Source organism: Siphateles boraxobius, unplaced genomic scaffold (assembly GCF_051911475.1).
Source record: "Siphateles boraxobius isolate OS27281-9 unplaced genomic scaffold, OSU_SipBor_1 8, whole genome shotgun sequence".
In the NCBI taxonomy this organism is placed as follows: Eukaryota; Metazoa; Chordata; class Actinopteri; order Cypriniformes; family Leuciscidae; genus Siphateles; species Siphateles boraxobius.
The window spans coordinates 8864916-8890408 of record NW_027509208.1 but is presented as its reverse complement, the minus strand read 5'-3'; the positions used below and the strand labels follow the sequence as shown (position 1 = coordinate 8890408).

General features: G+C 39.1%; 1 protein-coding gene across 2 annotated transcripts in view; it reads right to left on the bottom strand.

The window, feature by feature from the left end:
- mylk4b (myosin light chain kinase family, member 4b) overlaps positions 1-20428 on the bottom strand; it is a 50081-nt gene extending 29653 nt beyond the window's left edge. Inside the window, exons 1-2 of one of the 2 annotated variants that reach the window (XM_077220306.1) lie at positions 20197-20428; positions 5970-6197 (exon numbers count right to left, since the gene is read on the bottom strand). In XM_077220306.1, the coding sequence (XP_077076421.1) occupies positions 5970-6101 (132 nt within the window). In that variant the 5' untranslated portion in view covers positions 6102-6197; positions 20197-20428. The remainder of the gene's footprint in view (positions 1-5969; positions 6198-20196) is intronic. The other variant, XM_077220308.1, reaches the window with a different exon arrangement.
- Positions 20429-25493: the final 5065 nt, after the last annotated feature.

Here is a 25493-nt window from a genome sequence, read left to right as displayed (position 1 = left end):
ATTTGTCTTCTGAGAGACAATATTCCCTCAAATGCTCACATCCAATCAACCACACAAAAATATTAAATAAAATACAGGACATAGGCCAACAACACAGATAGATGATATCTAAGCCTATATAATAACAAATATATAGATGATAGATTTTGGTCTCAAACATGATCATTAATACTTTATAAGAAATGTCTTAAGTGTAGTCACAAGACATACTGTTAGATTTCAAAGCCCTAGCCTAGTGAGTCAGCAAGCAATGCAGTAAAATATTTCACGAACTTCCGCCCCCTTCTGGACAGTCAGTAAACATTCACAGTGCCAACAGCACTTTTATTCTACATGACCTTGGTACTTTTTTTGAAAGTTGATCAACGTTCTAGGGTGTGCAGGCATGTGTCTGTTGGACTGTGTGTCAAAGTGTGCATGTGCAATCTCTAAAAAAAAATTCCCATGGATCAGCTAGTAAGAGAAAAAGCGTAAAACTTGATAGTTATTTTCAAATTAACTGTAGCATGCTGTCAAATACCCCAGACAATAAGTCATCAGTTTGCAAACAGAAACAGAAAGTTTCTTCAGTTATAATGGGTGTTATCCATGATGATACAGCTCCCTCTATGGGCACATTTAAAACAGTACAGCACAACTAGCTGAAATAATGCAAAAACAATTAGCAATTTCACCCTGGCTTATACACTACCAGTTACAAAGTTTTGAGGTTGGAAAGATTTTATTGTTTTTGAAAGAAATCTCCTATGCTTACCAAGCTCAATCTATTTGATCAAAAACAGTAATATTGTGAAATTTATTACAATTTAAAATAACTGTTTTCTATTTGAGTACATTTTTAAATGTATTTTTTTTCTGTGATGGCAAAGCTGAATTCTTAGCAGTCATTACAGTAGCTGCGTTTCCATTAAAGATATGCGCAAAACATTTGCAATTATTTTCTAAATGTCGACAAAAAACTATTGCGAAATGACGGTCGTTTCCATTAACCGATGTTATGCAACTAAAATTTTTGAAGCGTTTTTTTCTGATCACATGCCTGTATTATTTGAGATCTCTCTCCCGTTATTCTAAACCGAGTGGACCAGCTCACCGATGTCGCATGTTTAACTCTTCCATTGCTGCTCAGTTTTCTACTGTTTTCCAAAGTGTGGATGAAACTTATTTTATGTCCCCTTCCTATTTTAATACCGAGGAGCTATCATCACTGTTTGATTCTAAAACTGTACAAGTATTGGAGAAAGCTGTAAGTATACCGTTGCAATCTTTTTTGGATTTAAATGGAATTTTTGAGCTGTTTCAGTCTGGATTCAAAGCCCTTCATAGTACAGAAACTACACTTTTAAAAGTTTTTAACAACCTCTTATTGGTCACAGACTCTGGAGATTCTGCTATACTAGTGCGGTTAGACCTTACCGCTGCATTTGATACCATTGATCATAATATTCTGATCTCTAGGTTGGACCACAGTGTTGGTTTCAAAGGTATTGCTCTAGAGTGGTTTAGGTCATATCTGTCTGATAGGAAGTTTTCTGTTTGCCTTGGAGACTTTGTGTCCCCACTGGCACCTTCTACTTGTGGAGTCCCCCAGGGGTCTATTCTTGGCCCGATGCTGTTTTCCTTATACATCCTTCCTTTAGGGTCTATCCTGAGAAAGCATGGCATTTCGTTTCACTGTTATGCAGACGACACACAACTTTATCTGCCTTTGAAACGAAAGGATACCAGCTCTTTAAAATTATTGTTGGACTGCCTCACAGACATTAAAGCTTGGATGGCCATGAAATTTTTACATTTTAACAAGAGTAAAACTGAAATTGTGATATTTGGCCCAAGTAGCCTGATGCGCACCTCTCCAAAAATGTAACAACGAGTCAATTCTACACGGACGCAAGCGCTTTGATTGGTCTGCTAGAACTCCTCCCTCGGGTTTCACATGCTCCCTCTGCATGTGTAATTGTACGTCAACGCGGACAACGACGCAGAAGTATAAATGAAAACCAACGCGTAGTCCATAGCGTAGAGGCTCCGGCGTAGGTCCGACGCATAAGTATAAATCACCCTTTACTTCCGTACCTTAAATCATCCGTTAAAAACTTAGGAGTAATCATGGACAGTGATTTTAAACTTGAAAAACAGATAAATTCTCTGGTTAAAGCCAGTTTTTATTAGTTAAGGCTCTTATCTAAAGTGAAACCTTTTTTGTAATTTAAAGACTTTGAAAGAGTTATACTGTACATGTTTTCATCTCCTCTCGATTGGACTATTGTAATGCCCTCAATGCTGGTGTCAGCCAAGCATCTCTCTCACACCTGCAGTTGGTGCAGAATGCTGCAGCTAGACTATTAAAAGGGTTACGTAAACGTGATCACATTTCTCCTATAGTGGTCTCCCTTGACTGGCTTCCAGTACGTTTTAGGATTGATTTTAAAATTTTAGTGTTTGCTTATAAATCCTTAAATGTCTAGCCTCGACCTACCTATCTGACCTTATACAAAAATATGTTCCATCGAGGTCGCTTAGGTTGGCAGAATGCATGCTCTTGGCTGTCCCTAGTGTAAGGCTTAAAAATAGGGGAGATCGGGCCTTTTCAGTAGCGGCCCCTAAACTATGGAATAGTATACCATTGTCTGTGAGGCTGGCCCCAACACTCTCCGCTTTTAAATCTAGTCTTAAAACATATTTCTTTTCCTTGGCTTTTACTTCAGTTTGAGAGCTGTGTTTTTGTCTTCTTGTTGTCATTTTCTTTTGTTGTTTATTTATGACTTTGGATGTATAGCACTTTGGTCAACTTCTGTTGTTTTAAATGTGCTCTAGAAATAAACTTGACTTTGACTTTGACTAAAACTTAATTTTTTCCTCTCACGATAAGTCATTCCAAAAATCATGGACTTTAGGTTTATGTATATCCCTGCCACTGCACTGGCCATTATTATTAATCAAAGAAGACATATGCGTGTTATCCGAGCATTAATGGCAAGGAAAGACCCTTATATTTAAAAGAGCGGCACATTATATCTGCTTCGAGGTCTTGATTGTGGCATTTCTTTGAGGTTTAGAATCCAGTATTCCTGTAATTCTTTTGTCTTTTATTAATTTAATAAAGAACTCTGTCTCGTATTCTGTCCAAACATACCGTGTCATCTACGTCAGGTGACCTGTAAATGCGCAATAACTGTTTCCATTGCAGTTTAGAGAAATATTTATTTTTTCGAATTGCCTGAAAAACCACCTTATGCGAACGTAAAAACTTTGTGATAAATGGGAGTTTTTGCGAATTTTACGTGTTTCCATTGTGCGTATTTTCAATTTTCAATTTGCGCAATTTGAAGGCAAATACCCGTCAGCTGCCTCAGGAGTCCCACAAGCCAGCCAGGCCAGATAGGACTCCTCCTTCAGCTTGACGGCATCCCTTACTTCCGGTGTCCACCACCGGGTTCGGGGATTGCCGCCTCGACAGGCACCGGAGACCTTATGGCCACAGCTCCAAGTGGCCGCGTCGACAATGGAGGTGGAGAACATGGTCCACTCGGACTCAATATCTCCAGACTCCCTCGGGATCCTGTCGAAGCTCCACCGGAGGTGGGAGTTGAAGATCTCTCTGACAGGGGACTCGGCCAAACGTCACAGTACGTTTGGGTCTGCCGAGTCTGTCCAGCTTCCTCCCCTGCCATCGAATCCAACTCACCACCAGGTGGTGATCAGTTGACAGCTCCGCCCCTCTCTTCACCCGAGTGTCCAAGACATACGATCATAAACCTCCGGCCTAGGGTGTCCTGGTGCCATGTGTACTGATGGACACCCTTATGCTTGAACATGGTGTTCGTTATAGACAAGCTGTGACTAGCACAGAAGTCCAATAACAGAACGCCGCTCAGGTTCAGATCAGGGAGGCCATTCCTCCCAATCACACCCCTCCAGGTGTCACTGTCGCTGCTTACGTGGGCGTCCCCCAGTTGAACGACAGAGTCCCCAGTCGGAGCACTTTCCAGCACCCCTCCCAGAGACTCCAAGAGGGCTGGGTACTCTGCACTGCCGTTCGGCCCGTAAGCACACACCACAGTGAGAGACCTGTCGACGTCCCGAAGGCGCAGGGAAACGGCCCTCTCGTTCACCAGGATGAACCCATGGGGCGACGTCTCAGTCCTTGATTGATTGTGTCTTATAATGGGCTTCTTAACCGCTCTTAGTCTGACCCGTCACCTAGGACCTGTTTGCCTTGGGAGACCCTACCAGGGGCTTATATCCCCAAACAACACAGCTCCTAGGATCATTTGGGTACTCAAACCCCTCAACCACGATAAGGCGGCAGTTCAAGGAGGGGCCCTTTTATTGTTATAAGGGGCTCCCTCTTATTATTATCAATAATAAAAACAGTTGTGATGCTTAATACATTTGTGGAAACAGTAATAAATTTATCAGGATATTTTATAATTAGAAACATCAAAAGAACAGCATTTATTTAAAGGCCATGTTGCAGGTTTAATTTTTCAACGAATTTGTGCAATTTGCTTGTTGGTAATAAACATTTAAACTGTTATCCATTGTATTTTATGTTGTTGGGTATCACAAAACGGAATATAATATGAAAAAAGTAGGTATTTTAAAAGTTTTTAAAAGTAGGTATTTGCAACGATTCTCCTTTCCCCCACAATGCATTGCATTACGTCACCTTGGGCAGAGAATTTACCAAAGCCCGCTGCCCACGTTGTTGAGAGCTACGAGTAGTAGACGCAAGTATTCAGATAGCGCAGATTATAGATAAATACATAGATATAGAGAGATAGATAGACGAGATATATAGATAGACTAGATATATAGACAGACTAGATATATAGATAGTCAAGTATAGAGAGAGATAGGCAGACAGCATAACGTTAGCAGATATAGCTAACGTTAGCAGCTAGATAGAAATATATAGTAGATTGTAGATTGACAATGGTGAACTACTGTGTTTGTGCTGGGTGCAAGCACAATGTTGTGTTTTATTGCGAGTGTACACAAATATAAGTAGACACTTTGCAGTTTGAACGATATCCTGTATGAACAAAATGACGATGTTTTTATGTTTCCACTGTCTCGATAGCGCCCGCGCCTCTCTCTCTCACACTCACACACACACACACACACAATACGAATACATGTATAATTCCACCCCTAATAGCTATTTCTATTTCTAGATTACAAAGACAAACTTTACCAGTACTAAGACACTATGACTAAGGTTACCAGTACTTATCTGAACTAACGTCATGATCATATACTCCCACTAGATATAAAGAAAACGTTGTTTTTTCACTCGGTGCTATTCAATGACCGTAAAAAAAATATATGTGTCGTTATTGTGCACTGCTGCTCGTAAGTTAAAACGGCTTGCCATAGCTTGTAGACTAGCTCCAGTGTTCATTTCTGCGTTGCTAAATGATAGCAACTCACCAGGACACTTCACCAACTCTCCAGTCATTCTCCTCGGACCATGCATTCAATTGGCTTTGACGGCTATCAGTTCTTGGCAATTCTTCATTTGCCCTCTCACGTCTAGCAGGTTCAAAATTATACGGCTGCGGGCCATAATACATGTTAGTTCTTCTTGCCAACTCTTCCTCATCCCAGTCAGTCGCCATAGTTCTAATACTAGGTTGAGGCGCCCTTTCCTCCGCTTCTCCCCAACGTGACGTCATCACAGAGTTGCGTAAAAAAAAAAAAAATTATACCAAAAACGTAAAAAAATGGTCTTTAAGACCATTTTTGAGACATTTTAAAAATGATACACATATCTTGAGTGATTTATGGACCCATTAATCAACAGTGGTGGTTAACCTGCAACATGGCCTTTAACATAGAAATCTTTTGTAACATTATAAATGGCACTTTTGATCAATTTCATATGTTATTTCTTTAAAAAAAATCTTTCTGACCCCAAACTTTTAAACTGTAGTGTGTACGCCTAACATATCTGTTGGAGTTACCTGCTCTAGAGTCTTTAGTTGGACGTGTTTGAGCTCCCAGTAGCAACGCATTCTTTCTACTCGTTCAAGGTGCCCAAAAACGGAAAGTTGACCCACATCAAGCTCCTTGACACGTGATTCCTCCCCCTCCATGGCTCTGTTGTTAAGAAATGCAGTGCATGGGCAGTTTAATTGGACCTAACACACCCTCTCTTCCTGTTGGCAGTAAACTTGGTATTGTCTTCTGAGCTGAAAATAGAAGAAAAAAAAGAAACATTTTTGTAATAAAAAAAGTAACAAATCAGTACAAGTATAGACCTAAGGGCTAAGAATACAGACAAAACAACACTGTGACTGAAGTCACATCAAATGATGTTTTATTAACAAAGTTTGGGAGGAGCATGTTCAGATAATTAACCTAAATTAACACAAGAGGAGCACACTCAGTTAATCAATTAATTGCCAAATAAGAAGTATACAGCAGACTTATCTCCGTTCATTGACAATTTAACAGCATCCCTCCACCACCCCTTCACCTCACTTCTAGTCCTAACCACTCTTACAAAAACCAGGTGGAGTACTCTTGGTTCAGGCCAAATTCCGAGCTCAGAGCCCTCCCCCGGACAGCACGCCAAATACGCATAACCTTTACTCCACTTAATTACATGTAAGTGTGCACTCGTGAAACCAACTTTTGCGTTTACCTCTGAGTGAGAATTATTCCTGCAGGTGGGTGTTACTTTTTAACTAATGTTGCAAACAGGGAATAATTTTATCATTAAGGTTTAATTGGTCCATCGAATGCAATTCAGAATTTCGCCAGAAGAAGTCATCAGTGTACTGTGATGGATTTTTAATTGATAAGATAGTAAACTGTCTTTTGGAACTAATCATGTTTCTGACTCTAAAAATCTGAACTTTAGATTATCTAACCTTATGATAAACTTTAACCTGACATCCCCTTTGGGTCTAATATTATGACTAACTCTTACCTGACTTCCCCTTTTAGGCATCCTAACATTCTAACATTTGAACAAAATGTACTGTTCGAAACTAGTGAAAACTCATGTCTTTGGTTGTGTGAGTGTATAAATAACAAATATGGGAAATTAAACTAGACAGAGGTCTAACCTTCAAACCTTTTGGTTACCTAGTAACAAGATGGCTTGTCTATGAAGAACCAATCAAATTGTGGGGAAATTATGTAATATTTCATGTAATTTTTGCCCTACCTCTATTCTATAAAAACTGTTGTATTCGTGTTTTCTGGTGGGATTCTCAATGGAATTTGTCTGAGATCCTCCGGTCCTGCTTCTTCTTGGCGGAGATTCTCTGAGAACTGCTTGGGAAGATCTCCCGGCCATGATTAAAGCATTTGGAGGACATTTGCTGAAATCTGCTGAAGCAGGCTAGTTAGGGGAGCAAGTTAGATAGGGAAGCAAGTTAGATAGGGAAGCAGGTTAGTTAAGGGAGCAAGAAGGGAAGAAGGAATTTGAGGCCAGTTGTCGACTGTAGACGCAGACCTAGAGTATAAAGTATTAAGTGTTGATTGAAGACGCTTGGGTGTCGACTGGAGATGCCCCAGGTAAATTTATTTATTAAGTGTCGACTGTAGACGCTTGGGTGTCGATTGGAGAGGTTCCAGGTACGTAGTAGGTTTAGGGAAAAATCTACCACAGTACTTTTTGCTTACTCTTTTATGAGTACCGTGAATTTCAAAATCCCAAATCCCATGTATGCTAGTACGTGAAGTTGAGTGGTGCAGGAATGATGTATTTTTTGTAAGCCAACCCAGAGTTATCAGCTTGTTCCCTCGACAATAACCCAATAGGATTTTTCCAGTGGCGTTTGGAGAAAATAAGGTCTGTGACTAACTTAAGCTTATGATTCATACACGTTTTGTTTAACATGATAATCTTTACAAATGAACACAACTTTTATAAATTTTGAAGAGTAAATGCAATCAGGAGAAGTCAAAATCTAAACGTTAGCAATCAATAAACTAACACGGTTGTGCGAACTTCAACGTCACCATAACTAAGCTTCAGACCTCTTTCGGTCTTTGTTTAAAAACATTTTACCTGAAAAATTTTAGTTGTAATAGTTTGCAAGAGCGTGATTATAAACACAACGAGTATATGAATTTACTGTTCGGCTGATTTAGTTCCATTAATGCCGGGGACTAGAGGTGTAAAGTCCAGGGGTCAGAAAGTAAAAGTCCTGCCATTTGTGTATTCCACCCGGGCACCCATGAACTCAGCCAGCTAATTTCACTAATTAGTTATATCTCCTGGCTGAAAAACTGCTAATTAGCAAATCCAGGTGATTGGAACAAAATACTGAAGAGGACTTTTACTTTCTGAACCTAGACTTTACACCTCTGCCGGGGACACACTTATGACTAGCTGAAACATTCGAATACTGAACTGAACACACTTACAGACTACTGGAGCAGATTTGAAATACCCAAGAGCCCTATCATACACCCGGCGCAATGCAGCGCCAAGCGCGACGCAAATGTTTTTTGCTAGTAGTTTCAGCTTGACGCAGTTATCATTTTATTGTCCTGCGCCGGGTTGTTTAAAGGGCACCTATTATGCCCCTTTTCACAAGATGTAAAATAAGTCTCTGATGTCCCAGAGTATGTATGTGAAGTTTTAGCTAAAAATACCCTACAGATAATTTTTTACAGCATGTTTACATTGTCACTTTTTGAGGCTCAGAAAAACACACACTTTTATTGTGTATCCCTTTAAATGCAAATGAGCTGTTGCTGCAGCACAGAGGGCGGAGCTTCACAAGCTCGTGCTCAGTAGCAGGACAATCTCATTTTACAGATTGATAATATTAAAACAGAAACTCTTAGTAGCTGTGTTCATTGGACAATAATGCCCACAGAATCAGAGAATATATGCTGTATGGAGATAGAACAGGTATAGTTTAATTTAATTAACGTTACGGTTATAACGTATTTGTCATCTGCTTTTATCAGTAATACAAGCCTGCTGAGGCGGACCCCGTCCGATTAATGGCAAAAATATACTGATGAGTTCAATGAAGGTTATTGTACGGCCGTTGCTAGACATTAAGCTCTACTGGGGCACAGGTCCCCCATTGTTTGTCTGAGAAAGCAACAGTAACTAAGGAAGGCAGGCCTTACCGATAGGTCAATTAAATATAAATTTCATATCCAAAATAATTATTCATTGTTATCACACAAAATCAAAGACAGTAGTACAGAACACAACAATGTGTTCATTTTCTGAGCTATACAGAGCTGCAGGCAGGGGCGCTTGTTTCGAAAACACCGGGTTGGGTAGTTAGGTAACTTAGGGGGGTTCGGGGGCGTGCTCCCCCGAGAGAATTTAGATTTCTCGGAGCTACGTGTGCATTTTAAGGTGTTTGAAGGCCAAAAAATTGGATAACAATAGCTTTAAAAGCATGTTAGTGGGCAGCAGTAGCATAAATGATTTGTCAAGCAGATAACAGATTCTTAAACATGAGAATGTGATAAATGTTGCAATGAATGATCCTCACTACAAAATGTTAATGTGTATTGTCAACATTCAAAACTATTTTAACTCATCCAACAAAAATTTTGCGTAGTAACTTTACACACAAACATAAAATTATTAGCCCACATACACACCAAATTACATACAGATATGAATAATGTAAAACACTACTATCTTGTGTCTTTTGCTTGTTCAGTGTGAAGTGGAGTGTATAGGAGTTTGTCACACATATTTGCACAAATACAATGAATGTTACAGTTATTGAACTGAACTGAATCAACACTGAAGTGACTATTAACTGAATATTGACACTATTGGCTTGTTGGCCAAGCTGCTTATATATATATATATATATATATATATATATATATATATGCAGACGAGGACGATTCGGTATCGGTTCAATAATAGACCATAACCGGTTATACTGACGCTTTTCTGACGTCATTTGTCGCGTGTGTGCATTGTCGCGGTAGCATACAATGGCAGAGGAGGCGAGACGCGAGTGCGAGTAATTAAAAATGCTCAGAATACTTTAAAAGCCTACATCTATTCTGGGCACATTTCGGCTCTAATGAACAACCTGGTAAGCACGACCTGGAGAAGACACGCGCTGTGCGCGCTTATGTCACGCACACATAGAGCTGATTTAAGTATCCGAACCCGATGGTCAAATTACAATTATTCTGTGTTGTTACGCGTGATTATAAATGGATGATCGTTACCTTCAACAGCGGACTCGGCGACGGTTGATGCTCGCATCTCTATGGTAACATTATACACTGATGAATGAGCGCTGCTTTTAAATGAACATTTCTTTACAACAAAATTGATTTGACACAATTTCATTTACAAAATGGCATAAACAGGCTTTACTCCCTTGAAACTTAAACTGGAATGTCACTGTTTCCTTCAGTGCAACTTCCCGAACAGGCGAACATGCGCGCGCGCACGCACACATCACTTTTGGGGTAAAAATTTTAATTACAGATGCAGTGCATCGCGATATCGAATTGAACTGAATCGATGACATAATCCTAATCGAACCGAACCATGAGACCAGTGTAGGTTCACACCCCAAATATATATATATATGGATCTACACACACACACACACACACACACACACACACACACACACACACACACACACACACACACACTGAATATGCAAACATGCCAAGTCAGAAACTCAACTCTATTACTCTATTACTGCACTGATCATCAGTATCTTCAGGCCTATCACTCCTGAGACTGTAAGCTGAATCACAAACAGTTGGTACAGATAGATCCATCCTGGAGTAACAACCGTAGTAAATGAAGACTGCTATGTTAATTCTTACATCCAACATAAAAACAAAAAACATCTCAATTGCTGTGGAGACATTCTTGTCTACAGCTGCTCCGGCGTTGAAACAATGGCGGACTGTGTACAGCTCACTCAGGGCGGGTCAGTCAACATTCGTGGGAGGGGCTTGTACAAAAGTACGTCACATTGCCCCGAATCTAAGAATAATAAAATAGCCTTATCAGATTTGTTGACCCTATACTGCATGTCTGTTGCTGTTCATGTCAGCCCAAAATGATTTCTACTGTATGAAGCTGGGGAGATCAGACATCACCAGAGTGAATTTGGAGAACATCACATTCATTCAGGGTGAAATAGAGGGGGGTAATGGAATTCGTTGACCTTTAAAATAGGTTTCTCTGAAATGTTTCTTTTCATCTGCGGGAACCGATGCTTCTTCATGGCAAGTTATGTTTGATTAAACATCACAACAATAGCTCATTCACACATTCTGGGTGAAATAGAGGTGGGTAACATAATTCAGTGACATTTAAAACAGTTTTGTTACAGCCATTCTGAGTGAAATTATTGTAATTATTCAGCACAGTGACAACCACGCCCTCTACGGTCAAAGATTATGATGGTCACAGAATCTAGTGTAACAACGGCTTCAGTGCTTATGATTTATAGGGATTTTTTTTTAAAAAGCACTGGGTGGATTTTTATCATTATAGGGTGTTTGTGTACACATAGTGCCAACACATATTTATGTTCAAATGCCATGTAAAAGTGAATTTGTATAATAGGTTCCCTTTAAATAGCAAATGCATTTGCGTCCATCTGTGCACCCATGGGCGTGCTGGTCTGAAAACGAGGTGTGTTCAGGTGCATTATTGGCGAGTTGCTAGATTTCAGACCGGTCAGTTTGCTGAAAGGATCCGTGTAACTAAGCGACAGAGAGCAACTGTTAAAGACGCAGTTGTATGTCCCAAAACTTGTCTACTCTTCTTCTACACACTCAAAAGTACATAGACACTTGTTAGCGATTTTTATTTTTACTTATTCTATGCCCTATATACTAGCGTTATAAATTAATCTGTGGTAAAACTAAAACTAAGAATAAAACTGGGTACATTCGATTATCAAGAAAACGCATCCAAGAGAACGGTCGACTCGGTAGGCCTACCCATGTGTTATTTATCCCTAGGTTAATTTTTGGCCGGAATTGTCCTTTAATGCAACTGTCTCTGACTTTGCGCATTTGGGCATGATCAGTCATAAGTATAAAATTACATTCATAATCGGCCTTGAAGTCGTAAAGTGTGTCCCCGTCTCCCCGGCTTTAGCCACTTGTTAGCAACTGCCTTTTACAAGACAAGTACAAACTATTTTTTTTTAAATAAAAGATGGTAGCCTATTACTGATGTATTTTATATTGAATAAAATGTGAAAATATCTTGAGCTTGTGTTTACCACACAGGCTACCTTATTTCAATAATTTAACCAATAAGCCAATATCAAAAATCCCATTGACTTCAGGGCGGTGGAACCGAGCATGCTAAAATGTGAACTTGTTATCAGGCTTTGGCCTACAAAAGTATGTCATCCCTGTAGAGGTTGGCAATTAGGCAAAAATACCATATCATGATTATTTTCAGGAAAATCACGATTCACGATTTTGTCATGATTCTTTTTCATGTTGGTTTTACTATTTTGCTAGTGGCTCAGCATTACAGCCAAACTAATGTCCCTATTTTAAAAATAAAGCCTTAGAAGGTAACAAAATATAAAATAAAAAAGAATGGGAGACATTTAGGCCAAAGTGGATAAGATAAAAATATTTGTCATTATTTTCTTTGTTATTAAAAGATAAGAACAAAAATACAAATTACATATACACAACATATAATATACAAATGAAAGAAACAGTGCTTTATTTTTTAAGTTACAGTAGGTGTTTTTAACAGAAGCATTCAAGAATTCACCGATACCGGAACGGACACCGGAACCGAAATGGATACTCCGGCACATCGGCACAGACACTCTGGCACGGACACGGATCCGGACACGGACACTCCGGCACATGAGACTCACCAACAGTGGTTACAATACACATCGACAACAACACATCGAGACTGGCACCGGCACTCCGGAATGGACACCGCCACAGACAAATTGACACTGGCACAAACACTGACAATGGCACGGACACACAGGCACACTGTCTCAAAAAATTGGAATTTGACTTGGTTACATGAGACTCATCAACAGTGGATACACAAACAAAACTAGACAAGATACACAGACTCCGGCACCGACACTACAGCATGGACACCCGCTCGGACATCGGCATGGACATGGACACTCCGGTACGGACACGGACACGCCACCGGCACAACACGGACACTCTCGCACTTACTACGGCATGGACAATCCGGCACACTCTGGCACATACCCTCCAGCACAGGCACAGACACTCTGGCACAGGCACTCTTTTGAGGCCAAAAGCACTCTCTGGCTCCGGCACTCTCTGGCACGGACACTCCGGCATGGTTTAAAAGCCTTTGCATGAATAAGAGCGTGATATTACGGCACAGGCACTCTGGCACAGACACGGACACTCCGGCACGGAAACGGACACTCCGGCAGGGACACTCTGGCATGGTTTAAAAGCCTTTGCATGAATAAGAGCACGATATTACGCACGCACACTCGGGTGCGGACACGAAGACTCCGGCATGTACACTCCAGCTAAGACACGGACACTCCGGTACTGGCATTTCAGCATGGACACGGACACTCCGACACGGACGCTCCGGCACAGAAACGGACACTCTGGCACGGACACTCCGGCATGGTTTAGAAGCATTTGCATGAAGAAGATCGTGATATTACGCACACACACCCTTGCACGGACACTCTGGCACAGACAGAAGGCTGTCATTCACTGTATTGCATTAATAAAAAGCCAGTTAAGATAAAGATTTGTAATACAAAGTATTTTCCTAAAATTAAGTTTTAATAGTATTTTCGTGCCGTGACCGTATGGGCGGGATCATGTGTGACGTACAGAAGCTCTCTTACTAGACTGGCTCATTCTAGCGTTTAATGCTGAGGAGGACACTAGCCTACAAGCCTCAGAAGGACTAAACTAGGAAGGACGCAGTCTCGGTGGGTAGGATGCAGCCTTACATTTGAGAAACACCCATTTGTTTTGTTGGTTAATTAAGTGCATCATCCGGGTATTTAAAGGGTAAGTTCGGCGTTTTACAAGTAAAGCCCTGTTTTAAGTTCGTTTCTGATGAAATCGAATTAAAATTTGGACAAATGTTACTGTCCCGAGAATTTTAGGTGTGTTAGCACCACCCCCCAAAAAAGATTACTTCAATCAAAGAGAACATTTTCAATAAAAAAAAAGTGTTCAAATGCAATTTTTGGAGTCTCAAATATTTTATTTGCATTCAAAAACGATTTTCTATATTTGAAAATGTTTATCTTTTCAATGAAGTGACTTTTTTATTGATTCTGTTGTTTGTTTGTTTGAAGCAACTTCTTTTTTGATTGAATGATAAAGACACAAATGTCCTACCTATTATATGGTCCAATCAAAAAACAATGTTACTTCAATTAAAAAGGTTGCTTTAAACAAAACAAAACGGACTTCTATCAAAGAAAACATTTTCAATCAAAGAAAAGCAGTGTTCAAATGTATTTTTTTGAGTCTCAAATATATTTTTGGATTCAAATACTTTTTTTCTTTGATTGAAAAGTTTTTCTTTTATTGAAGTGAAGGTTTTTTTAATTGAAAATATATTTTTTTATTGAATAATAAAGAAACAAAACTTCCTCCATACAAAACGGTATAGTGCATAAGCACTTGAATTGGGACGCACCTATGTGTCTGGCTTCCGTCATTTGTTATGTCTATGTTATGCTTTTATTGCAAACCGTTATTTCTTACCATATTGTTTTTAATGTATTGTTGAAATTATAAACACACTGCTTTGTTGCGCAAATAGTTTTACTGTTTCGTGCACTTTGTTATTCTTTTAGTTATTTATTTACCGATAGTGGCTAATGAATTGGAAGTCTCACACATTCACAGAAAATAAATTATTTCCACATTGCAAAATAATAAGGTGGATATATTAATAGTCCAATAATCTAAACGTCTTTATTTAGACATAAAGGTAGAAAGTCTGTTGTTTTTTCTGGATTTCATTACAGACAAGAACAGAAATGTGTCATGTTATGTATATGTATGAGTTCATGGTTATGTTTTTTGGGTCAGTGAGCAGGTGCAGGTCAGTGCTGACATCTGGGATGGGTAATGGTTAGGGTGAGCAGCTATAAGCAACTTTATGGGGGTCAGGTGGTCATTTTACACATTTGACTTTATGCACTTGGTCCAGGTGGTGATCCTTATTTTGAAAGACATTCGTCCATACTGCTTTTGAACAATGCATAGTTCAAATAATTTTCATCAATTATTATGTCTTGTTTAAAGGTAAGTACTTTTACAATGTGACAAAAAAAAAAAACTTGAACTCCCAAAGAATCTTTTCACATAACTATCAATTTATGCACTATATCTGTCACCAACGAACCAAGCTGCATTTAGACATCAGCTCTAGCTCAACATACTCTGATAGGAACTAAGCGTGTTGTTCTGTTTCCAAGGGATCAGTTGAGATGCCATTCTGTGCATAGCATGTTGATCCATCTGCATGCCCTGGGGTAACAGAAAGTCATAGAGTGGAGTGATTCCCCTGGGGCTGGGACACCCCAACAACAAGAAAAACGCTCTATTTTCAAACCAGACACAAGCCTCAATCAGCTCTGGCGCTTGTGGTCAAGCATTATTCCCTAGAATGACAGAGGACAGTCAGAAACAACATTCTTATCTATTAGTATGGGATACATAATGTCACACTGTATTTTAGGTTCACTTTAGGTATCTTTCCATAATACTTTGATATAGAGCCAAACAAATCCTATAAAAACTCTAATGATTTGGATTTGTTCTAAAAGACAAGTATTACTGACTATAACTAAAACGTCTAAAAATATATATATTTTCTTTTTCCCCCCCAGTTATGTTCATAGTGGACAATTTTGTTGGTGTTTTGTCCTGTACGGAGCAATGAGTGCGTGACTGTGTACTGTGTTTTCATATTCTCTGGTGCAGAGTTACAGTCTCAATTAACTGGGTTTGAACGGCTTAGTGATGAAAGGCAAACTCTTTGACTCTCTGTCAGAACATCCTGAGATACTAACCAAACAAAATAATATGTTTGTGCCAGGATTTATCATTTGTATAATGTTATGTTGTTGTTGTTTTTGTTTATTACTTTAAATAGTGATGTAGGGTAGGCTATTTTATGGAAATAGTACTGCAAAAACTATACTCACTGAAATAACTGTCCTGAGATATCCTGCCGATCATAGCCCTATCTTTTGGGAATGGTAAAATAACAAGTGATCAGATTCATTGTGATCAACCCATTCAGACTTTTGAAATGCTTTCTGCCTGGAAGTCCATACGCTGAGAGTGTGATATTGTATTTCAGTGGTTTTCAATTTATTTGGTCACGCCCCCCTTTAAGACTTCAAAAGAAAAACTCTGACTACTAAATAATTTAACTAAAAATTATAAAAATGGAAAGATTTTTTAAATTGATAAATGTGCAATGAAAAACATCTGCAATATGTATAATAGTTAAAACATACAATTTTTGTAATAAAATATTCAAAAACCACTTGCACAGTGTGATATACACTCACCTAAAGGATTATTAGGAACACCTGTTCAATTTCTCATTAATGCAATTATCTAATCAACCAATCACATGGCAATTGCTTAAATGCATTTAGGGGTGTGGTCCTGGTCAAGACAATCTCCTGAACTCCAAACTGAATGTCAGAATGGGAAAGAAAGATGATTTAAGCAATTTTGAGTGTGGCATGGTTGTTGGTGCCTGACGGGCCTGTCTGAGTATTTCACAATCTGCTCGGTTACTGGGATTTTCACGCACAACCATTTCTAGGGTTCACAAAGAATGGTGTGAAAAGGGAAAAACATCCAGTATGTGGCAGTCCTGTGGGCAAAAATGCCTTGTTGATGCTAGAGGTCAGAGGAGAATGGGCAGACTGATTCAAGCTGATAGAAGAGCAACTTTGACTGAAATAACCACTCGTTACAACCGAGGTATGCAGCAAAGCATTTGTGAAGCCACAACACGCACAACCTCGAGGCGGATGGGCTACAACAGCAGAAGACACCACCGGGTACCACTCATCTCCATTAAAAATAGGAAAAAGAGGCTACAATTTGCAAGAGCTCACCAAAATTGGACAGCTGAAGACTGGAAAAATGTTGCGTGGTCTGATGAGTCTCGATTTCTGTTGAGACATTCAGATGGTAGAGTCTGAATTTGGCGTAAACAGAATGAGAACATGGATCCATCATGCCTTGTTACCACTGTGCAGGCTGGTGGTGGTGGTGTAATGGTGAGGGGGATGTTTTCTTGGCACACTTTAGGCCCCTTAGTGCCAATTGGGCATCGTTTAAATGCCACGGCCTACCTGAGCATTGTTTCTGCATGTGTCCAGACCTTTATGGCCACCATGTACCCATCCTCTGATGGCTACTTCCAGCAGGATAATGCACCATGTCACAAAGCTCGAATCATTTCAAATTGGTTTCTTGAACATAACAATGAGTTCACTGTACTAAAATGGCCCCCACAGTCACCAGATCTCAACCCAATAGAGCATCTTTGGGATGTGGTGGAACGGGAGCTTCGTGCCCTGGATGTGCATCCCACAAATCTCCATCAACTGCAAGATGCTATCCTATCAATATGGGCCAACATTTCTAAAGAATGCTTTCAGCACCTTGTTGAATCAATGCCACGTAGAATTAAGGCAGTTCTGAAGGCGAAAGGGGGTCAAACACGGTATTAGCAGGGGCGCAACTACCCAGTGTTAGAGGGGTATGCAGCAACAATTTTGGCGCCCCCAATACACACACACATATATATATATATATATATTAACAATGTTAACAAATTATAAAAAGTTACAGAATAAACAGTTACAAACATATATATATATATATATATATATATATATGTGTATGTATGTGTATATGTGTGTGTGTATATATATATATATATATATATATATATATAATAATCATATTGTGTGTAGCTGTCATTTGTATCAAAATGATCATCCATCAAATCTTCCTTATCCCAGAAAATTTTCTTTTTTTCTTTGCAAATCCCTGTACTTGTGACAATGACAACAAGGATGACATAAATTATGTCAATGAACAACAACAACAACAACAAAACAGAAACAGATTTTGTCCAAGTGGTCAACAAAAGCCTCGTTGCTGTTTGCCACTTGATCATACATATTATATAGCACAGATCTTTAAAGAGAGAGAGAGATGTGACCCTAAATACAGCTTCCATGTCACCCAGCAGATGTAACTATAGCTTGTATGTCTGATAGCACAGCTAACATGAACATACATGAATGGTAAAACAAAATCTATTTGTTTCCATGATAAACCAGCCTTATTGCATAAGTCATGTTTTCCAGCTTTTAGTCATTTATTGTGCATGCTACCTTATATTTTCCAGTTGTTATTTTACTTTAATAAAATTGAGATATGTCATGCATGGGATTGGTACCATAAGGTTTAACCAAAATCTAAATGTAGATATCAGCAATATTATTTTGCATTAAGTTAGCAAACAATTGCTGTTAACATTAATATTTGCAAGCCTCCAAGCTTTGTAGCAAATCTACGCATGATTCCATGGTAAATCAGAGATATTGCATTAGTTTTTTTTCCAGATTCTTGTCATTTATTGTACATGCTACCTTATATTTTTTAGTTTTCAGCTCAGCAACCTCGGTTTTTCATATTCTAAACTAGCTAGCTCTGGCTGCTACATTCCCAGAGTTAGCAAACGTTAGTCTGTTAACATGAATATTTGCAAGCCTCCTCCAAGCACAAACATCACATACCTGTTGCATTTCACCATCCACTTATTTAGCTGCTGTCGCATCCCTTGACATGCCATCTCCTTTAACCTCCTTCTTTTTCTATTTTTAGCCCCCGACCGCTTTTTGCTTCATTCATCTTTTTCGAGTTTCAACGATAACGCACTCCTGTGCTGCTCACGCGCGCGCCCCCGCCCGCTCGCGATATTACCCTTCTATGTCAAAATAAATTCTATGATGGAATATTATGAGGGCGCCGGCGCCTACTCTAGCCTGTTAGTAATCTAAAATTTATATAACTTTTTTTTATATTTAACTTGTATAACTTTTATATAAATGTATATAACTTGTAAAAAAATTGATTTTTTTTAACCATCGCTTTGGCGCCCCCATGATGCGGCGCCCCTATCATCACCTAGCATATAGCGCATACCCACTTTTTGCGCCACTGAGTATTAGTATGGTGTTCCTGCAATTAGCTAAAAAGTAAAAACCATTAGCTAAAAACTTCTTTACTGTTCAACTGAAGAAGAAAAAATGACCTACATCTTGGATGTCCTGAGGGTGGATCAATTAACAACGATTTTTTATTTTTGGGTGAACTATCCATTTAAGTTATTTTTTATTCATCAAATTACATAGGAAATTTGTCCTAAATTAGATAGGCCTACTGGCATGTTTGTTAAACAGATTAGATATGATTCTAGAGTTAGGATGTTCTTTTGATATGGCCCTATGAGAATATATAATTACATTAACCCCCACCCAGCCAAGAACTCAGTGAGATTTTGGCAGGGTGTTTCTTGGAACATTGCTTCTTTGACGTCACTTCTTCTTAATTATTTTTGACTGACAGTTTTCACTTGGTAACATATGTTAGGGGAAACATTTGAGTTTTGGGCTTGTTGCTTTAAAGCTTTGCTTCCATACAAATAGACGTAACTACAGCACAAATAAAGGATATTTCACATTGGGTTTAATCTATGTTGGTCAGGAACCTGTAATATTCTTAGTAAATTCAGAAGGAATTTCTTGATGTCTGTTGTAAAATTACAATAAACATTATGACTATAAAGTTTGTGGAGCCATTTTGTCCTCATACACAGACATACCAGGGAACATTTAATCTCAGATCTTGTATCAACACCATCACTTTTGCAGCTGCCTCATGGTAATAACAGTGCAGTGTAAAATTGCACATACTACAATGCACTTTCCACTTACACCAATAGATTAAACACAAACATTTATTGACACAAATGCATCTTGATAGTTCATTATTCATCAGGCATGCTATATGTACAGGCTTGTTAATGCAACATTACAGCAGCTGTTCATTCAATTAAAGCATATTTCATTACAGTATTGTAGCATACTTAGAATATCACACTGATACCATACAAAATGTAATTTGTTTTCCACTTACATTCGATGAGGCGGTCAACAAGTCGCTCCCAAGTCACAAGTCGGCTTTTCCTTTTTTCTTCCTTTTGTTGTAAAACACATTGTATACTCTATATCAAGGATGTTTATCCATAAATCTGTGAACTGCCTAAGACATGGTGTCTTGTCTCCATAGTACTGTATAAGTGGCACACAGTCAAATAAGGAAGGGGAGAGTCTGTGGGATGTGGAAGCGGGTCAGCAAAGTCAGAGACAAGTCAAAGTGTAAATGTGAGGTGGGGGTGGAGGGGTGTGGGGGGTAAGAGAAGGGCAGGGAGTGGGAAGGGGGTTAAACATGTTATTGTAGAGGGTGTGGAATTTCAGTGCCAGGTGTTCCCCTTTCTTGTGTGTGTGCTTGTGCAGTGCATGGGTAAGGGCAATTCCATGACCGTAAAAGCCAACAAACCCAAACAAAGAACAAAATCTTAGAGTAAAGATATCCAGTATAGGCTACTTATTTTTAAATACACATCAATTCATAAAAAATACCCCATAAATATTTACATTTTGATTAATCAAATAGTTTGAGGATGGTAAAGGAATTTACTGACCAGAAGTGAAGTAGAGTAGGCTATTTGTAAGTAGCCTATTAACTCAAATGTTTAATGGCAATAATATTTTCCTATTCTACATTTAGAGAAAATTCAGTCTAAAGCAGCTTTGTGAAGTCTAATAAACCTTTGTCTTGTCACTCTTATTTATAGCCTTCAGCTGTGATTGAAACGTCAGTGAGAAACCACCTCATGAACTGTCTATGACCACGAACTGCAGCTAAATTCGGTTATCAGTTCACCTTTTAGTGCTTAATCCTGTTCTCTACACACACAGTTCAGTAATTTACGGGAGTGCATTAAAGGGATAGTTCACCCAAAAATGAAAATTCTGTCAGTATTTACTCACCCTCATGTTGTTCCAACCCTGTAAGACCTTCGTTCATCTTTGGAACACGAATTAAGATATTTTTGATGAAATCTGAGATCTGATCACTCCTCCATAGGCTTCTTCAGGGATTGAACTTGCCGGCCTTGAAAAGTTATTAAAGACATTGTTAAAATAGTCCAAGTGACTACAGTGGCTCAATCTTAAGTGTATCAAACGACGAGAACACTTTTTGTGCGCAAAAAACAAACAAAAATAATGACTTTATTTCAACTATTAATTTCCTTCTCTCTGGGCCTCGAGTCAGTTAACTAGTGTAATAGCGTAAGCTTCTGTTGTTGTACGTCACACGCATCACCGACATGACCAGCGTCGGCCAATAGTGAGCCTACGTGTGACGTAGCTCTACGCAATTACACTAGTTTAACTGACTAGAGGCCCAAATAGAAGGAAATGAATAGTTTAAATAAAGTCGTTATTTATGTTTGTTTTTGCGCACAAAAAGTATTCTCGTCGCTTTGTCACTGATACACCCCCCCCCCCCCTGCTGTTTCAATAATGCTGTTCAAGGTTTAACACCAGTGGTCAAATTTAGGCAATATGGCAGATCCACATCTGCAGATAAATAATAATTTTGAGAATGGAAAATCTAGTGCAATGAAAAGGGACAGACCAACAGAAAGAAGAACCAAGTCAAATTCTGTTCTCCTTATTTAAGACAGTTGATCTCTTACTTGCTGTTCATGGTTATAAAGATTCCTTTATTGTGTTGGAATATATGTTAGCTATGCTATGAGCTTACACTTGTGCTGTTGTTTATGATGGATTGTGCTCTCATTGAAAATAGCAGGATCAAAGCCAAACTGCAGCTGCTCGTGTCCTTTCATAAACCTGTATGAGCATGTAATGCATTTAACACGGTTCTAAAGTTTCACAGTCACATGCTTTTATAAACATAACAGAAAACTAAAAATATTTAATTTATATAATGTATTTATTATTTGATCATTTATGATTTAATTATTATTATCATAATTGCAACATCATCTCTTTAGTTGTTTTGGGAATGAGGTCAAGGAAAGTGCATGTGTCAGGGTGTATCTCGGTCTGTCTGTGTGTTGGTGGTGTTTCAGTACATTTGCAGATGTTTGGTACACTTTAGAAAGCTGATGTGTATGTTTGTGCCTGCCTGTCTGTCAGCCACTGAGGAATGTTACATACAGTATTTTTATAGCCAACCCTTCCTCCCTCACTTCCAGGGAGCCGAATTATATCCTTTAGTCCCTCCTGACTAATTATCTCTCCTCTCACATGTATATAGCCTACAAATTTAGTTAGCTATCTAAATGAGGACATACCGTACATTGCTATTATTTTATATGAAGCTTATTATTACACATTAGTAATTTTTTAAAACTTCATCAGAGCAAAACAATATTTGCTTTATTTAGGAATCAGTTTTCTAATTGGGGATGTCCCCAAAGGGAGGTTGTCATATTTAGCTGACTTCTGAGGACACATTAATGCCAATTAACTAATTAAGGACTAATTAATGCCAAACACACACACACACACACACACACACACACACACACACACACACACACACACACACACACGTTGTGTTTTCTTGTTCCATATAGCCAAAATGATTTTTATACTGCACAAACTGTATTTTATATTCCCGCTTACTAACCCTACCCCTAAATACCCATCACAGAAAACTATCTGCATTTTTGCATTTTCAAAAAACATCACTTAGTATAATTTATAAGCTGTTTTCCTCAGTGTGACCAAAAAATGTCCCCAAGGACAAGGACTTTGAATATTGCCATCTTTGTGGGGACATTTTGTCCCCATAATAGGGTTTACCAGACCACACTCACACACATACACACACACAGGAGAAAGTATGCATGCAGTGTGAGGTGTGGAAACAGTAAACCATGGTGCTGACAAGATGGGTTTTATTTAAACCTCATTCTGACGTCCAAGTAAGTGATGCTGTCTGTGTGTAATTCAAGACCAGCAATAGTTTGTGTTTGTATGTGTGTGTGCATGTTTGTGAGTGAGTGATTGTCTGCCTGCGTACAATGAAACTGAATGAAACGGAAACACCTTGTTTTAGAACACAATACTTTATTAGTATGAAGGCCCTCTTTTTGCAGCCAATACAGCATCAATTCCATGGGAATGACAGAGGAATTTTGAAGCATTCCTTTTCCAGAACATTGGCCAGGTCACTATGTGATGCTGGTGGAGGAAAATATTTTTTCTGACTCACTCCTCAAAAATACCCCAAAGTGGTTAATATTTTTTTTTTTAATTTTTTTTCTGTGCAGGACATGGGACATGTTCAACTGTCACAAGTCTTGCTGTGTGTATTGGTGCATTATCATGCTGATACACAGCATCTCCTTTAGGGTACAATGTTTGCCATCAAGCGGCCATCAAGCACAATAGGGAATGCCATGATATTGCAACCCAAACCATCACTTATCCCCCCGTGCTTTCACTCTGAGCAGCAACAGTGCGGGTGCTTCTGCACACCAAAACACCGACCATGAATTTTGACTCTGTGGAGCTCCCGACTAACTGTTTTGGTGATAACAGGAGAGCTGAAGTGCGCATTTAATTCTGCAGCGAGTTGGGCAGCTGTGGTTTTATGTTTTATGGAAACAATCCGGTCGTCGATTAACAAATCGCTGAAATATATTTTAAAGTATGTCAGTGAGCCTCCGTCTTCTTTACTCGTCTTATTTTACGTTAAAATATATGCATTATGAACAAATAACCGTCATTATTTCCAACTTCCAAGCAATAGTGTTTTTGTTAATCCTGTGAACATTAGTTTTGAATGGGGTCTCCCACACTGCTTGATCCACGGACATCATTTCTCCCCTTGGCTTTTAGATTTTCGGGAAGGAAAAAAATTCCACTCCCCCGTCCAAACTTTTAGGATTCCGGGTATCAGATTTGCACAATCCATACGCACACCGCTTCGGCATGTTTCCCTCGCTCGAAAGCTTGCCAGACTTCCCGCGCCTAGTTACGGTTGATAAGACATGATTGGCCAGTGGCGGTTTTCGGGCGTGGCTTAGCGAAGGGTCTATTTGTCCCCTTTTGAACTCTGATAATGTCTCTCGTTATGTTCTGTGGATTACAATAGTTTATGTACATTGTACAGCTGTGCTATTGCTCTGCTAATACAACCTTCACACTCTGCTCTTACTGATGGAATGTAAAATCAGTTAAGATTGGCCACCGTTTCTGACTCCACATAAGTAGAATCGTCATTACAACTTTTAAGGCTCAAAAGGTTAGTAAAGACATCATTAAATTAGTCCATGTGACTACAGTGGTTCAACCTTAATGTTATGAAGCGACGAGAATACTCTTTGTGAAACCCCCCCAAAATAATGACTTAATTCAACAATCTCTTCTCTTCCACGTAATTCTCCTACGCTGTTGACGTACTGTAAACAGCGCAGAGCTTCCAGGTTCTACGTCAGAACACCCAGCAGCGTAGGTTTGATTTTGAGATTGGTAAAAAATAAAAATAAAAAATAAAAATTTTTTTTGAGATTGGTGGGGACATCCCCGGAAGCTGAGGTTTCAGGAAATGAAATGAATAGGATAATGTATTAAAGGTTGTATCAGCGATTGTGGGTGACGTCACTTCTGTTTGTGTTTGAAGCGAGATCCCAAACAAACCAAGTTAGCTCGCCCCTCCCTCCCGATTGTGAGTTAGCGCCAGCTAACAAACGCAACTCACACACTAAATCCCTACAATCTGATATTCACTCTGTTCAGCATAATGTCGCTACCCAAGTTTAGTCGAGCTTCACTCATTTTTTTCAAAAAGGATATTTTCACACACAGTTCACATCCCAAAAAGTCAGCACTAGCAGCTACTCACCTGTCCAGAAGAAACAGTGCAACCTCGGCGTCCGATTTAAACATTTTCAGTTCTTTATGTTCTCTCCACCACGAAGCACGGCGTTCGTGGTTCGACTGGTCGAGACTGTTTTCCAAAGATGGCTCCTGCCTATATACGCGATGTGTACTGTCTTTATAAAGTATCTCCTTATTAAACTGTCTGTACACTTACAAAGTTCTCAATGCTTCGGTTTGCAGGTAGAGACCCTCATTATGCTACCGTGTTAGTGTGGGGCTATTTTGACCCTTGTTAGTGGTATTAACTAGCCATTTTTATTTTTCCTTACTCTATGCCCTATAAGCTGGTTCGAGCTAAAACTGGGTACATTCGATTATCATGAAAACACATCCCAGAGTACGGTCGACTCGGTACTCATGTACATAACATGTGTTATTATGTTACCCATGGGTTAATTTTGCGCCTGAATTGTCCTTGAATGTTTTTAGTCTACATTGACCTTA